Raw genomic sequence first — 15,558 nt, 5'->3', positions numbered from 1 at the left:
CAATCTACTGTCCAGAGAAGTCTGGTCAGAAGTGGCCTTCATGGAAGATGTGCGGTCAAAAAGCCATACCTCCGACATAGCAACAAGGCCAAGCAACTCAACTATGCATGAAAACACAGGAACTGCGGTGCAGAAAAATGGCAGCAGGTGCTCTGGATTTATGAGTCAAAATTTGAAATATCTGTCAGTAGCAGAAGGCAGTTTGTTCGCCGAAGGGCTGGAGAACAGTACACGAATGAGTGTCTGCAGGCAACAGTGTAGCATGGTGGAGGTTCCTTGCAAGTTTGGGGCTGCACTTCTGCAAATGGAGTTGGGGATTTGGTCAGAATTAATGGTCTCCTCAATGCTGAGAAATACAGGCAGATACTTATCCATCACACAATACCATCAGGGAGGCATCTGATTGGCCCCAAATTTATTCTGCAGCATGACAATGACCCCAAACATACATCGACAGTCATTAAGAACTATCTTCAGCGTGAAGAAGAACAAGGAGTCCTGGAAGTGATGGTATGGCTCCACAGAGCCCCGATCTCAACATCATCGAGTCTGTCTGGGATTACATGACAAGAGAAGCAACTGAGGCTGCCTAAATCCACAGAAGAGCTGTGGTTAGTTCTCCAAGATGTTTGGGCCAACCTACCTGCCGAGTTCCTTCAAAAACTGTGTGCAAGTGTACCTAGAAGAATTGATGCTGTTTTGAAGGCAAAGGGTGGTCACACCAAATATTGATTTGATGTAGATTTTTCTTCTGTTCTCTCACTTTGCATTTTGTTAATTGATAAATATAATCTATTTAAATGTCTATTTTTGAAAGCATTCTTTCTTTACAGCACTTTTTCACACCTGCCTAAAACTTTTGCACAGTACTGTATATATAATATATATCTCTTTAAACCCTATTGAGTTCCTGTTTTCAAAGGAAGAAAGATCTGATAACTAAGACCTTACAGATACAAGTTTTATAAGGGGCATGTTTGTTTCAATTCGTAGATTATCGGTGTTAGGAAAGACACTCAAATTAAAGATGAAAGTCTACACTTAAAGAACGTCTTGATTGTTTCCTTTCAAATCCATTGAGTTGACATACAGAGTCAAAATTATGACAATTGTGTCACTCTCCAAATATTTATGGACCTAACTGTAGCACTTCCATTATTTAAAACTAAACCAGTTTAAATATGAGATCCTGGTATGTGAAGGATAGATCCTCCACAGGTTGCCACCAGCCTGGACCTAACTGTCCCAAGCCATCTCCAGACTCTTTATTTCTCCCTACATCCCACCCAGATCACTCCACACTTCCTGCACAAAAGACTGGCTCCATTCACTCCCCTGCCTCAAGTGCCTGCTCCCTCTCCACCCTCCAGTCAGATGGAGGAGCTGCAAATCAACTACTCAGGCCCTGACCACCTTCCTGTGCCTGACAATGACCTGTATGTGCTTCCCTTCTGTACAATATGCCACTTAATATGCAATAATTCTCCACAATTCTTGCACTTTACATTGACATTATTGTAAATTACATCTTCTTTTGGTAATAATGCCTGAGATAAGAGTTCAAATGCATCAGGCAGTGTCCAAACAACCTATACTGACAATTTGTATTTTAAACAGGAATTCTTAAGTTGATGCAGTTAAAAAAAAAAAAGTAAATCAACCAAACACAGACATGTGAAGAATATCCCCTATCTACAATAATAGTTCCCATAATAGTTCAAGCTTATGAATTTTGCTCTGCTAATAAGTCCCATGTAGTATTAACAAATCATTTGCAACAGAAACCTCTGTGATGTTACCTTGGGTTGAACACAGTTTAGTAACAGCCTGGTTAAATGCAACAAGGGACGGCATGTGAAGGATGGATCTAAACATGAGATAGATATAAAAATCAACCCCACGCAAAGGAAGAGGTAAAGCAAAGAGATAAGGAATGCTCATATGCTGTTGTTTGTCCCCATAAAAGCCTCTCAGTAATAAACATGATATTTTTCTAGTCAATTAGCAAAGTTATTATTATCAGAAAAACCTTGTCCTTCCTGCTGGTTTAGAGTTAATCAGAACTTGAAGTGACTATCATCAAAGATCAGGAAGAGATTTTTTACCAGGCTAGCAACAGAAGAAAAGTAGCTGGACTGGAACTGCATTTTTATAGATTTTTGTTACATTTTAATTCATACTGTTAACATAGATAAACATTCCCCAAGGCTAGAATAAGGGAATGCAGAACACAATGCAGTGTTCCAAGAATGCTTTTCCATAAATTGATCTTAGTAGACATTTGTAAACAAACTATACAACAACAGAATGGTGATAATAAAGTGTAACAACTGTTCTGGGCAAGGGAATGGCTTTACAAACATACAGTACATCCTCCTTCAGTGAACATATTGTGGATATTGGTCATGTTACACTTTGGTAATGTGATATTAACTTTTAGTCAGCAACGATTAAAAAGTACAGCCTCCTTATTTTCTGATGTCTTGCTAGATAAAGTGTTTCAAAAGACAGGAAGGATACTAGACAGCTCTTTCATGCTCTTGTATTTGCTGGGCTTCAAAAATTTGCTTAGCAATGAAAAGTTTTGGTCACAAACAGGATTTCTCAGAAAGCAAGTCATTACAGCCTTATAATGAAAATGTCAAGAATATACCTTCATAAAAATGATAGGATGATAATGATATACTGTAACCTCAAAATTTAACCATCACCTTGATGCAATGTAACCAAAAGTAGATTTAGCAAAAAACTGCAGGCACACGCTCAGTATTGCCCTATACCAGTATTGCAGTGCAATCATGATCAATGCTGTGTAGCTTATCTGTTACAAATTGAGCAAGTAGTTATATTTTACACTTTTTAAATGCATTATTTTCACTGGCTTTAGATACAGTTGTTGCTGACACATTAATTGCATTAAACTGAACTATATCATCATTCAAATGATTAAACTAACCATTTAACATTTGCAATGGTTCTTTAAGTATTTGGTCCTTTAAATTTAAATTGAAATTATGCATCTTGGTGCATATCAATATTCTGCCCAAAATGTCTTAATAACAGCTAACATTCAAATGATCCCACACATTGGGAACTCATTGCAGAATACCTTACGCTTTTACAGAGCAAAACATTCATTTCAGAAGCTACACATCAGTCAGATGTTTGCAACACCTAAGCCACCCAGTGAACATTGTTGGTAACACAGGTCTCTGTCACTGCAGACTCAAACTGGCAGCAGTCTAAGAAAAATGTGACTATCAAGGTGTTATTTATGTAGTTATACAAAATGAATACAATCATCAAATGTTTATTTATTGTAAAATGTTTATGTAAGTTATTGTTTGGAGCCTTCAGGTAACTTTATGTATGTACCAGTCCTGGCTCAGGTGGCATTTGGTATCGCACAGACTTCCAGAAACGAGTATTTGGTGACAGCTGACACTCCTTATTGTGCCTCACCCACCGTGAGGCTCCCTGCTTTTGTCTGATGTATCTGACAGACTCTGGCAGAAGTGAATAGTCAATGTTTTTATCCATTTCTATGAGGATAACTTTGATTCCACATGCAATCAGGGCAGCATACAACCCCATCTGTGGCTCAAAGGCAGTTGGTATTTGATCCTCCAGAACATGAGATGAGAGGATGATAATCAGTCTCCTGCTTCTCTTTATGGACTCTTCAATGATGCTGTGCATTGCTGCAAGACAAGCAATCACACACAAGTGGGGTAAGAGAATGGTCATTTTCTACTTTGCATGGTCATCGGCGATGCTGCACCTGGGTTTACCAGACCACAAGGCTCAGCATCTCACCCACCTATTTTCAGTGTTTTACAAGTTTCTAGTGAGTCAGTCTCTTAATGAAAGTCACCTGTTTTTCAATTCTAGTCTAATGCCATGCGAGTGAAGTGCCAGGTGTACCTTCGCCAGGAGTATCATCTCTGCCCATGATAAACAGCTTATATCCACATCTGCTCTCCAGCACCGCAGGTAGGACTTGTACAGCAAAGTCTTCAGCCTTATTTGAAATAAATGAGTGTCCTCTTGGAAAAATTACATAGGCATCATAGAGCTTTCCATCTGAAACTGTACAGAGCCATAGATAAATATCAAAACATTAATTATCAATTGAAACTGTTTGACATACAGTGAGGGAAAAAAGTATTTGATCCCCTGCTGATTTTGTACGTTTGCCCACTGACAAAGAAATGATCAGTCTATAATTTTAATGGTAGGTGTATTTTAACAGTGAGAGACAGAATAACAACAAAAAAATCCAGAAAAACACATTTAAAAAAAGTTATACATTGATTTGCATGTTAATGAGGGAAATAAGTATTTGACCCCTTCGACTTAGTACTTGGTGGCAAAACCCTTGTTGGCAATCACAGAGGTCAGACGTTTCTTGTAGTTGGCCACCAGGTTTGCACACATCTCAGGAGGGATTTTGTCCCACTCCTCTTTGCAGATCCTCTCCAAGTCATTAAGGTTTCGAGGCTGACGTTTGGCAACTCGAACCTTCAGCTCCCTCCACAGATTTTCTATGGGATTAAGGTCTGGAGACTGGCTAGGCCACTCCAGGACCTTAATGTGCTTCTTCTTGAGCCACTCCTTTGTTGCCTTGGCTGTGTGTTTTGGGTCATTGTCATGCTGGAATACCCATCCACGACCCATTTTCAATGCCCTGGCTGAGGGAAGGAGGTTCTCACCCAAGATTTGACGGTACATGGCCCCGTCCATCGTCCCTTTGATGCGGTGCAGTTGTCCTGTCCCCTTAGCAGAAAAACACCCCCAAAGCATAATGTTTCCACCTCCATGTTTGACGGTGGGGATGGTGTTCTTGGGGTCATTCCTCCTCCTCCAAACACGGCGACTTGAGTTGATGCCAAAGAGCTTGATTTTGGTCTCATCTGACCACAACACTTTCACCCAGTTCTCCTCTGAATCATTCAGATGTTCATTGGCAAACTTCAGACAGGCCTGTACATGTGCTTTCTTGAGCAGGGGGACCTTGCGGGCGCTGCAGGATTTCAGTCCTTCATGGCGTAGTGTGTTACCAATTGTTTTCTTGGTGACTATGGTCCCAGCTGCCTTGAGATCATTAACAAGATCCTCCCGTGTAGTTCTGGGCTGATTCCTCACCGTTCTCATGATCATTGAAACTCCACGAGGTGAGATCTTGCATGGAGCCCCAGACCGAGGGAGACTGACAGTTATTTTGTGTTTCTTCCATTTGCGAATAATCGCACCAACTGTTGTCACCTTCTCACCAAGCTGCTTGGCGATGGTCTTGTAGCCCATTCCAGCCTTGTGTAGGTCTACAATCTTGTCCCTGACATCCTTGGACAGCTCTTTGGTCTTGGCCATGGTGGAGAGTTTGGAATCTGATTGATTGATTGCTTCTGTGGACAGGTGTCTTTTATACAGGTAAGGAGCTGAGATTAGGAGCACTCACTTTAAGAGAGTGCTCCTAATCTCAGCTCGTTACCTGTATAAAAGACACCTGGGAGCCAGAAATCTTGCTGATTGATAGGGAATCAAATACTTATTTCCCTCATTAACATGCAAATCATGCATTTATTTATTACATTTACACAGTGATATAACATTAAAACTAGACACATCTTTACATTTTTTTAATGATATATATTAAAAACATGTATATTAAATATATTATATTAAATATTTGTATACCTACTGTTCTTGTCCGGGTCATAAAGCGCAATTTTCGATAAAGCAGGACAATGTCAGCCTTGAAAAAGTAGTAAATTAACACTACTGCTATTATCAGGGGAATAATGGACACCATTAATTGGGAGTAAAAGTGCCTTCTGTGTGCTAGAAAAGGAAACAAGAGACAAGATTAAAAATCAAGTTCCTAATAAAGAACTGACAAGCACACTGCTGAGCCCTTTTCCTGTGCTTACGCCTTGCCACAGTCCAAACACCATGTGCACTGTTCCCTGCATTTCAATGTGTCAGGTAAGCAGGCCAAACAAATCTAAAGAGTAAAGGTTTAATTCTACTTCTCGAAGACTGCACTCACGTCTCCAGATGTAGTTTGTTGACCAGTTATATACCATAATATTGATCAAATCCTTTCTCACACTCAGTTTAATAAATAATCGATTCCTAAAAAACTTGTATAAGATTGCCATTCCAAAAGAAACAGTGCATACTTTACTAAATAAGTACATTAAAAATATATAACCTTTGTGCAGTTACTATGTTCATATAAAGAACTAAAAAGCTGATAATGTCAGGTAGATGGGGTATAAAGCTGACCTTGAATCATTCGCACATATCCCTCATCATTTCCAAGTGGATTTGTAACAATACATTTGAGTGGCAGATTATAAAGTGCAGGTGTAACTTCTGAGATGATCAGCAGCAGCTGACCAGATGTTCCTTTATTCTTTTCGTTCTTTCTGGAAACAAACCATTCAGAAATTAAATAATTCTGCCTATATATGTATGTATGTATGTATCTATCTGTTTGACTATATGTTTTGTCTATAGGGTAATTTAACTGTTTTGTCCTTCACTGTGAATCCAACCAGTATATTAGTCTTAACCAGAGGAATAATTTGCTGCTGTTTTCAGAAAATGCTGTGAAAATATTAATATACAAATCTTGTTCACAGTCTGAAGAACTTCAAATTAATTATTCTACTGTGAAACAGCCAACTAGAAAGCAATTATATGATGTACAAAAAATACATATTGAAAAACATACACACATTATACTTACATTGTTAGTTTTTCTTCTACATGTGTACCTTGAAACAGCTCAATTACAGTGTCATTTATAGTCCAATATATCGATGTTTCAGACTCTGCATTTTTTCTGAAGCCAATGAAAACTGTACAATTGAAGACTTGCCTGCTTCCTAGGGAAAAATTAAATTAAATTAAAACACATTTTTAATTTAAAAAATAAAATAGAAGCCAGGCTTTTTATGTGCAAAAAACTGCAGCAAGGTGACATATTAGGAGCAATAACAAAATATCATAAATGCAAGCACACATTCACCCTAAACAAACCTTTCCAATTCATAATTTCTACATAAAAATTTGCATCAGATACTTTCTTGAAGAGTTTGTGTACTAAGAAAACATACCCATCAGCAATACACAATACAATAGAGAAAAAAAACAATGGTTTAACAACTTCAAATCATGCCCTCAAGCAGATAAATATAATAGAATGTAGGGATTATTTACTGTTACATTCTTAAATGACTTCTGCAAGTATTTCCACCCTGAATTGAGCACAACATTCAAATTTGTTTAAAGCATCATCTCTACTCACCCCTCTCAACCTCAAAGGTTACATTCCTGGGATATAACACAAATGGCTTTTCCGGTGACATGCGTTCTGCAAACACACACAACAACCAGGTAATGTACGGTTCCTACTGGAAACATATTTCTAAGAATAAAATAAGTATAGTACTTAAGACAGTTCTATTCCCATCCATTCAAAAGATGCCTTCCTATGTTTGAACCAGTGTGATTATAGGATTGGATGTATGGTGTTGTACATTAATGACAGATTTGAACCTTAATATGTGGACATCAGTGACTATAAATACAAGGCTATAATGATAGTGTGATTGTTTATGTGAGAGTATGATTCACAACGGACTGAGAACTAAATTGTGTGCGTTATTAAACAGCTCTGTCAGCGGTTTTGTCATAACTGAAACAATTAGGTGTTTTTCTTCCTCTGACATCCCACAAAGATGTCAACTCCTTATCCTTCCTGTATCAAAACAGTCTAAGCACGCTTCACAGAATCATTTTGAATCATATCATCCCCTTTTTTGCAGTGGGTTTTGCAAAGTCCAGGACTGGCTAATGAATCTGAATCGTAGTGTTTTTCATTACTATTATTGAAAGTAACATGTTACCATTAGTCGATATCTCTGTTGTACTTGATGCTGTGTAGTTTTCCCCCATGTGGGTGAAATTGATTTGACAGGTGTAATTTCCAACATCCTCGATAGTCATATTTCGTACATAGAGTTTATTGTCATACGGATCTGTTGCATCTCCATTCTTCTCAAAGGGTGCACAGTCCTACAACACAAAAATTCAATAAATCTTAGAGACGGTGACAAGGGAGGTGGTGGGACATGAAACAACAAACACTGTGTGTGTGTGTGTGTGTGAAGAGAACAGAGTATTTATACTTTATTGAGGGGAAACGAGAGAGCTGAATCGGAGTTGTCTACTCCTGCTATGTCATTATTTCAAGTATTTCAATCACAAAACAATTCAGACATTGGGCTTTATTTTCAGTGTACAATCTCCACTACACTTGACTCGTCTGACATAATAAATCCCACCATAACAGCCTCCAGAGATTAAACACATGAGGAAAGAAACAAAACCAAAACATACACACAAACGCTTTTTTTTTCTGAACCGTTTGTACTATAGAAACAATGCTGTACAGAAGCAACGTCTTGATCCAGTCTGTGGTTGTGATTATCAGGAAGCTCTTACCTTAAACCACTTAACTTGAGGCTGCTGGTCCAAGAGGTGGACATCTCTCCATCCTATGCAGGGAATGAGTGTCGGGTGGTAGAGCTCTTTGGTGCTGAAGTAATCCCTATGGAAGCATGAGTCGCTCACCACAGACACGATCATCTGCATTTTACAGGACACGGTAGGACCTCTGAAAAGAACGACATGTCAGGGTTAGGGTTAAGGATGGGACTAGGAGCTTAGTTAGGTTTTAGGTTTTATTTTGTGGTTTTGTTTAGGTTAGGGTTGGAGCAGTAAACCAAATATGGCCCTGGTTGCACACATTGTCACCAAGGCTAAGAAACCCTCAAGAGCACTAGTTCTCACACTGCAAACTGACAAAAATAATTTAAATTAATATACAATACTTTACACCAGCAGAGGGCAGCATGGAGAAGTGATACTGTATTGAATTGTTTACAAACTAAGACACGGTTTAAATATTATCTGAATATAACAGGGTTTATGAGGGTTTGTTGGTTAAATAGGCGTTATATAAGTTTGAAACTTTTAAGTTAAATAAGGCAGCAAAAGTAATGGTGTAAACTCATCAAAGCAGTAGTGGTTCACTTAAAGGGAAGTCAGTTTCATCACAAGATAACTATAAGGTTTTAGCTGAGATAAGACAAATGGAGTCAGTTTGAACTGTGAGACACCTCTTAAATAAAAGAGTTGAGAAATAGTGTCAGTTACTTTGCTGTATGTTTAAATATATATACACACTTACTTTATACAGGAATCATAATCTGCTCTCACCTTATTTGACAGACATAGTATCCTGAGTCAGATAGCTCTGCCGGTAAAAACCACAGTCTATCCCCATGTTTCTCAAGCCTGGTATCATTTAGAAGTTCAGTGTCATTTTTCAACCAGGTCAGGGTGAGATTGCTCTCACTCTCCGCGTATAATGAATACATGTCACATTTAAGCACAAGAGCCTCGCCAACATGGACATAGTGCGTGGTCACTTCCAACATGCAGTCTGATAGGAAACAGGGAAAAGACACTTAGCAAGGAGCCTTGGAGTGCTTTCAGGAGTGGATGCCTGCAGAGGGCAAATCGGTTATGCAAATTGGTGATGCCTTTGGTAAGTAAGCAATCAATCAATCAATCAAATCAATAAATGCAGGCTTAGTATGTGTTCATGATATATCTTGATATATAAACCTTTTCTGCATAGGTGATATATGTGCATTCCCCTAACACACATGTGCAGCCTTCCCTTCAGATGTCAGTTCTCCGGCTTCCAATACATACATCCTACATATTTATTGACCACTCCATGCTTTTACTGTGTTTTACTACATTGGCTCATGCATAAACCATGGTCTACCATAGTAAATGTGCCTTAGAAACATTTATTATGATATATCATAGTCATCCCATGATCTAGTGTAGCAGTATAACACAGATGTTGAACAAATGAGACTGTAAAACATGTTAAAAGTGCAAAACCCTTATGGTACATTTACCAAGTAAATCCGAAAAAGGGTTCTGTCTCTATCTTCGGATGGATTCAGTAATGCTGACAAGCCGGAAAGTGCTTTGTAAATGTGTAATTGGTGTGGGCGACTTTCTGTAATTTTGACACATTGCATATGTAAATGTGAACTATTTTAAATTCACTTCCATTCTAATTTAATCTATTCAATTGTACATTGGAAAGAGTACAGAGTGATTTCAAAAATGCCAAAATAAGAAAATCTTGTGACGTAATTATTAAAAAATAATCATTTATACCATATATCCACATTCAGCACCTGTAATATACACATATACACTTGTTTGTACAATTTAATAATTTAACACCAAAGAAAATGTATTTTGGTTGTTTTTTTACTTGAATTTAATGTGACCTAAAAACAAACAAACAAAAAAAACTCTCCATCTCAGTGCGTGCATGGCGTTTCCTTTGACATATGAAAGCTGGTATTTAAAAACTGGGTCAGTATTCTGCAGGCAGTGACTAAGTCTGTATTTACATCAATTGAATGATCATTAAAGTAGGTCAGAGAAAGATATATGTATAACTTCATGCATAAAGAGCAGATGAAAACCTTCCCTTATCCCTGCCCCTGTCTTTTAAATGAAACTGTCCAAGATATGAATGATAAAGTATTCCTAGAATGAGATATCATCTTACCATCATTATCAGAGCAGGAAGCTGAGAAGAAACAAAGCAAGAAAGTAAGGAGGAACTCTCTGGCCATTATCTGCAGTGAACAAAAAATAAAAAGCAATTATTACTACTCTGTTTGAGGACATACTTTATAATACACATATACATACTAATACTGTACCATAAATAGCTATACCTGTTATATTAATAAATCAGGAGTATCCTCTAATATAGGCTATTCCTCCATTGAAATGTTACATTTTCTTCTTGTTGACTTCTGAATGAGTTCCTTATTTAATTTGCTGAATGTGAAAGAAGCTTATTTTGCAGTTTGCAGAGCCTGAAAAGACAGACAAATGCTGACCGTAAGCACAGCATGGTCACTCAGAACTGATTTTGAACTGAAGTGATTAAAATGATGAATGGGATCAACCTTTTAGTATGTGTAAGAAACAGCCTTAAAAATCCATTATTCCAAATCACTGCTTAGCTAACCAGCACAAAGATCAGGTTTTGCATGATTTTGTGCGTGGCTATTTTCAAAAGGCAAATGGTAAGTTGGTTCAAAAGTGATTTTTAAAACTTGTTAATGTAATTGAATCAGTTCAGTTATATTGATTAAAGTTTTGAAAGGGGACATATGATCCATTTTATATAAATCCCCTCAAAGGAGTATATTAAATGACCAGAATGACGTTTTAGAAATCTCAATCTATATATCAATAACCAGAATTTTTTTTATTTCTAATGCTTTACTTCTTGATTATAATTGTATTCATAAAGGGATAGTATCTTATCCCTGAAAACTCACATTTGCATTTCTGTACTTTTAGCACACATATACAAGAAATCATGTGTTCAGCCACCAAACACCATTTACTGCTTTTCAACTCACACATACACACACAAGAAAAGTAGCACTGAGGTCTCTAACATGTACTCACCCCCGATGGTGTGTCTTTTTCGCGGTCTCTCTCACAGGTAAGTGAACTGAACTCCTTGTCCGCAGATCACACACCTGGGCAGACTCAAGGTGTGTGATATCTGATAGTGACGTCATGGATGTGTCCAACAAGTGTAACTTCAGACCATAGAAAACCTTTTCACAGCCCAGCTGGTTCACATTTCAATATCTGCTCGTCTTTTGATAGTTTTTGGTACATCTACACTCCTGATCAAGTCGAATTCAAATGTAAGTGGTAGTTTATACTGCTATAATATATAAAGAATTACAACAAATGTGGATTGTTGCATTAGGATTATTAAAAGATAGTCTTAACATAACTTGAGTTTCCTCCTCTGTAACATAACACGCATTGTAGGTCAAGCTAACACATGCGCGCTGAAATAGCCTCATACACAGAGCAGTTCAGCACACATACAGTTTGAGGATAATCAGCGTCAAATGAAAACCCCAAGTGGAAAGTTGCACTTTCCTCTCTAGACCAAATTACTTTAATTATTGCACCCATTACAAAGTATTTTCAAACACGTTATCATATGCGTGTGTGTTGAAGTTGACGTTTGACGGGGGAGAGCAGGTCACGTAATTTGGTCTAGAGAGGAAAGTGCAACTTTCCACTTGCGGTTTTCAATTCATGCACGCCTAAATACTTCCAAGCATTTCATTTCAGCAGTCAATATAAAGACATTTAATCCACCTTTATCCAGCACTGCACAGTTCTGGACCCCAAACAACAGACACAAATACAATGGCGAAAATATTCAACTCTTGTAATGATAGGCTGAAACCAGGTTTTCCAGTTTCCAGATGTCGGTCTTGTTTCCCAGGTGTGGCTGTTTAACCTACAGACTGAGGACACACGATTCAGAGTAATGTTCATATTACCGTCACATCTAAAAAGGTGATATGAAACTTCAACTTCCTCCAGCTGTCTCCCATGCACCACGCAGGGTGCCAGCTATGTATTGAGCCTAAATAAATAGGCTTGTTTTTGTCAGTCTTTTATAAGCTCTTGTGTATGCTCTTTGTATGGCTATTCGTCTTCATTGAGCCGAGAAACAGTCACTTCCTTTAAAGATACTTACTGAAGTAGCCTAGTTTATACTCATTGCGCAATTCCATTCACCTGTTTTACTGGTTCACAACTGCAGACAATATATTGTTATATCTCTTATCCAGGATAACTTACAATTGTTACAGTATATGACACTAATTTTTAAAATACAATTACCCCTTCATACAGCTGTTGGTTTTTAAAGTGGAGCAATCTAGGTAAAGTATCTTGCTGAATTATTCTTTATGAAAACATTAATAACATTAGAACATAAGAAAGTTTACAAACGAGTAACAATTTTATTTATAGTGTTACTGTTGTTAATTTGCTTTTGTTAGTCTGAATGTACACATTTCTTTATTTTAGTGGGATGATTTCATTGTTCATTTGTTTTAGTTTGGGTTATTCCAATCAACACAATCAGTATACAGGTTGTATGACTCGGGGCTTGTAAACACAGGTATTTGGTTGGAGGGTTGTATACACAGGCTTCCTATCCTGATAACCTTTGGATCAATGCCACATAACCAGGTTTAAAAAAACACACACCTACAACAGTAATACATAACAACATAAGAAAGTTTCCAAACGAGAGGAGGCCATTTGACCCATTGTGCTCGTTTGGTGTCCATTAATAACTGAGTTATCCAAGGATCCTATCCAGTCTATTTGTGAATGTTCCCAAATGTTCAGCAGTTTGTTATAGATTGTGACAACTCTTGTGTAAAGAAGTGTCTTCTGTTTTCCGTCTTTAAGCCCAATTTCCATTTGTGTCCCCAGGTGCGTGTGTCCCTGCTGATGTGGAAAAGCTCCTCTGGTTTGATGTTGTCGTTGCCCTTCATGATTTTGAAGACTTGGATCAAGTCCCCATGTAGTCTCCTCTGTTCCAGGTGAAAAGGTTCAGGTCCTCAGTCTCTCAGTAGGACTTTCCCTTCAGACCTGGAATAAGTCTGGTTGCTCTCCTCTGAACTGCCTCTAGAGCAGCGATATATCTTTCTTGAAGTGTGGAGCCCAGAACTGTCCACAGTATCCAGATGAGCTCTAACTAGTGCATTGTACAGTCTGAACATCACTGCCCTTGTTCTCAATTCTACACTTTTGACAATATACCCTAACATTGTTTGCCTTTTTATTGCTTCCCCACATTGTTTGGATGGAGAAAGTGAGGAGTCCACGTAGACTCCTAAATCTTTCTCATGGGTTACTTCATCTAGTTCTGTTCCTCCCGCAGTATAATTATAGTGGACATTTTACAATATATGTATTCTCCATGTGTTTTACATAATAAAGTTGTAACCTTTGTATGTGTAAATACTAGGCAATGCAATACATACATACATGCATACAAATCTTAATCTAGATTATTTTAATGGTTCAGGTGACAAGAGGTGTTCCAAACATGGATTCTAAAAAAATCATGAATTTGAGTCATTGTATTATGTTTCACTTGCCATTTGACTGAAAGTTTTGGATATTGTTGTATATTAATTTATCAGCTTTTTTTGTACAGCTTAGGTTCATGTCCTCCTGTAGTGTACAGCTCAAATGTCACATTAATATTCTACCCTGGAATGAATGTTGGGTTTTTTGATGGAAAAGAAAACATAATATTGATTAAATCAGTGGTTTTCAAACCGGTCCTGGAGTACCACCTGCCCTGCCAATTAAGGATTCAATTAAGCAATTAAGACCTCAGTTGGAACAAAAACCAGCCGGGCAGGGGGTACTCCAGGACCGGTTTGAAAACCACTGGATTAAATCAAAACAATGTTTTTCAGATAAGTCCTGACAAGCTAATGACAAGAGGTATGACAAACGAGTTCCACAACAATGTAAAAGGAGTACAACTACATTATTTAGAATTTACCCATAAACTTCAAATTCAAAGTCCCTGCAGTAATTTCAGCCAAATGGAAAGTAAAGACAATCTTTTGATAGTGAAGCACCATTTTGTGGTTGAAAGGTTACTCTAGGAATAGAAAGTGTATTTTCTGAAAGCAGCACACCAAACATTGGTTTCATATTTTGAGCATTACATTAATTACCAGTGCAAAAACAATGTGACTGTACAGTAACAGGGTAACTGTGTATAGTTGTTTCTTGATTTACACTATACCTTATATTGTGCCTGGAATCTCTCTATTCTTACATTGTATTTAGGCTTTTTTTTTTTCCAACATGATTTGTGAGGAGCTTGGTGTGACAGCTTAACTGCCTTTAAGGAAATATACCAGAGTCTTGTAGCTCATCCCAATAGTGTCCACAATCCAATGGGACAGGCGGTTTAGATAAACCCTGTCCCAATGTCCACACACCTTTACACACAAATTACTGATCTGTGCGAAGAACCCCTTAGTGCGATTCATGTAGCACTGCAGCACCCGAACAGGACACAATGAGTGCAAATGGCAAAAGAGAAGGAGGGAGGATGAACTCCACCTGCCAATGTACATGTGTAGCATGCACAGGTCAGAGTTTCTCAGGATTTGAACCATTTACCACAGGCACTTCTCAGCACCCAGTAGAGTCATATGACTGTTGTGATATGACCTGACCTATTGTATATATAAACATTTTTCACAAAATCCACTGCATGCATATAATTACCCATAGTCCCTTTTGGGTGTTAGTCTCTTTTTCAGTTAGCCGGGACTGCATACATAACCTTGTGTTTCATGCAGACTGAAGTGCATTCAGTTCATTTGGAGCTAGTAAATGTAAAATATCTGATACAGGGACGTTGTGGCTCCAGGATGCGGATCAAACCACATGGACCAAGACCACTAGAAAGTGATAGTTTCTTTGAAAGTGAACTCAGTATGTTTGTGACATTGCTCCACCATTTTTTTGGCAATGTGAAAGCAAACACATTCTGGTTCACATGGA

The 15,558-nt window shown here is 38.0% G+C and overlaps 1 protein-coding gene and 1 long non-coding RNA gene across 5 annotated transcripts; one reads left to right on the top strand and one right to left on the bottom strand.

Moving 5' to 3' along the window:
- Positions 1 to 2,131: 2,131 nt before the first annotated feature.
- Positions 2,132 to 11,745, bottom strand: LOC136751121 (interleukin-1 receptor type 1). Of its 4 annotated transcripts, XM_066706453.1 has the most exons (12): positions 11,599 to 11,745; positions 10,851 to 10,994; positions 10,679 to 10,748; positions 9,292 to 9,517; positions 8,515 to 8,686; positions 7,917 to 8,085; positions 7,316 to 7,381; positions 6,755 to 6,893; positions 6,289 to 6,431; positions 5,698 to 5,841; positions 3,925 to 4,089; positions 2,132 to 3,701 (listed from the first exon to the last, which is right to left on the bottom strand). In XM_066706453.1, the coding sequence occupies exons 3-12, from the start codon at positions 10,743 to 10,745 to the stop codon at positions 3,364 to 3,366; spliced, it is 1,629 nt and encodes a 542-aa protein (XP_066562550.1). In that variant the 5' UTR covers positions 10,746 to 10,748; positions 10,851 to 10,994; positions 11,599 to 11,745; the 3' UTR covers positions 2,132 to 3,363. The 4 variants fall into 4 exon arrangements, with proteins under 4 accessions (XP_066562550.1, XP_066562547.1, XP_066562551.1 ...); XM_066706450.1 differs by lacking the exon at positions 10,851 to 10,994; XM_066706455.1 differs by lacking the exons at positions 2,132 to 3,701; positions 10,851 to 10,994 and having other exon boundaries at positions 3,931 to 4,089; positions 5,702 to 5,841.
- Positions 11,746 to 11,768: 23 nt separating this feature from the next.
- On the top strand, positions 11,769 to 13,950 carry LOC136751122 (uncharacterized). Its single transcript, XR_010816981.1, has 3 exons — positions 11,769 to 11,846; positions 12,446 to 12,519; positions 13,453 to 13,950. It is a non-coding gene; the product is annotated as an uncharacterized LOC136751122 (long non-coding RNA).
- Positions 13,951 to 15,558: the final 1,608 nt, after the last annotated feature.

The sequence above is a fragment of the Amia ocellicauda genome, chromosome 6 (genome assembly GCF_036373705.1).
Source record: "Amia ocellicauda isolate fAmiCal2 chromosome 6, fAmiCal2.hap1, whole genome shotgun sequence".
Taxonomy (NCBI): domain Eukaryota; kingdom Metazoa; phylum Chordata; class Actinopteri; order Amiiformes; family Amiidae; genus Amia; species Amia ocellicauda.
This window is presented reverse-complemented; position numbering and strand designations above follow the sequence as displayed.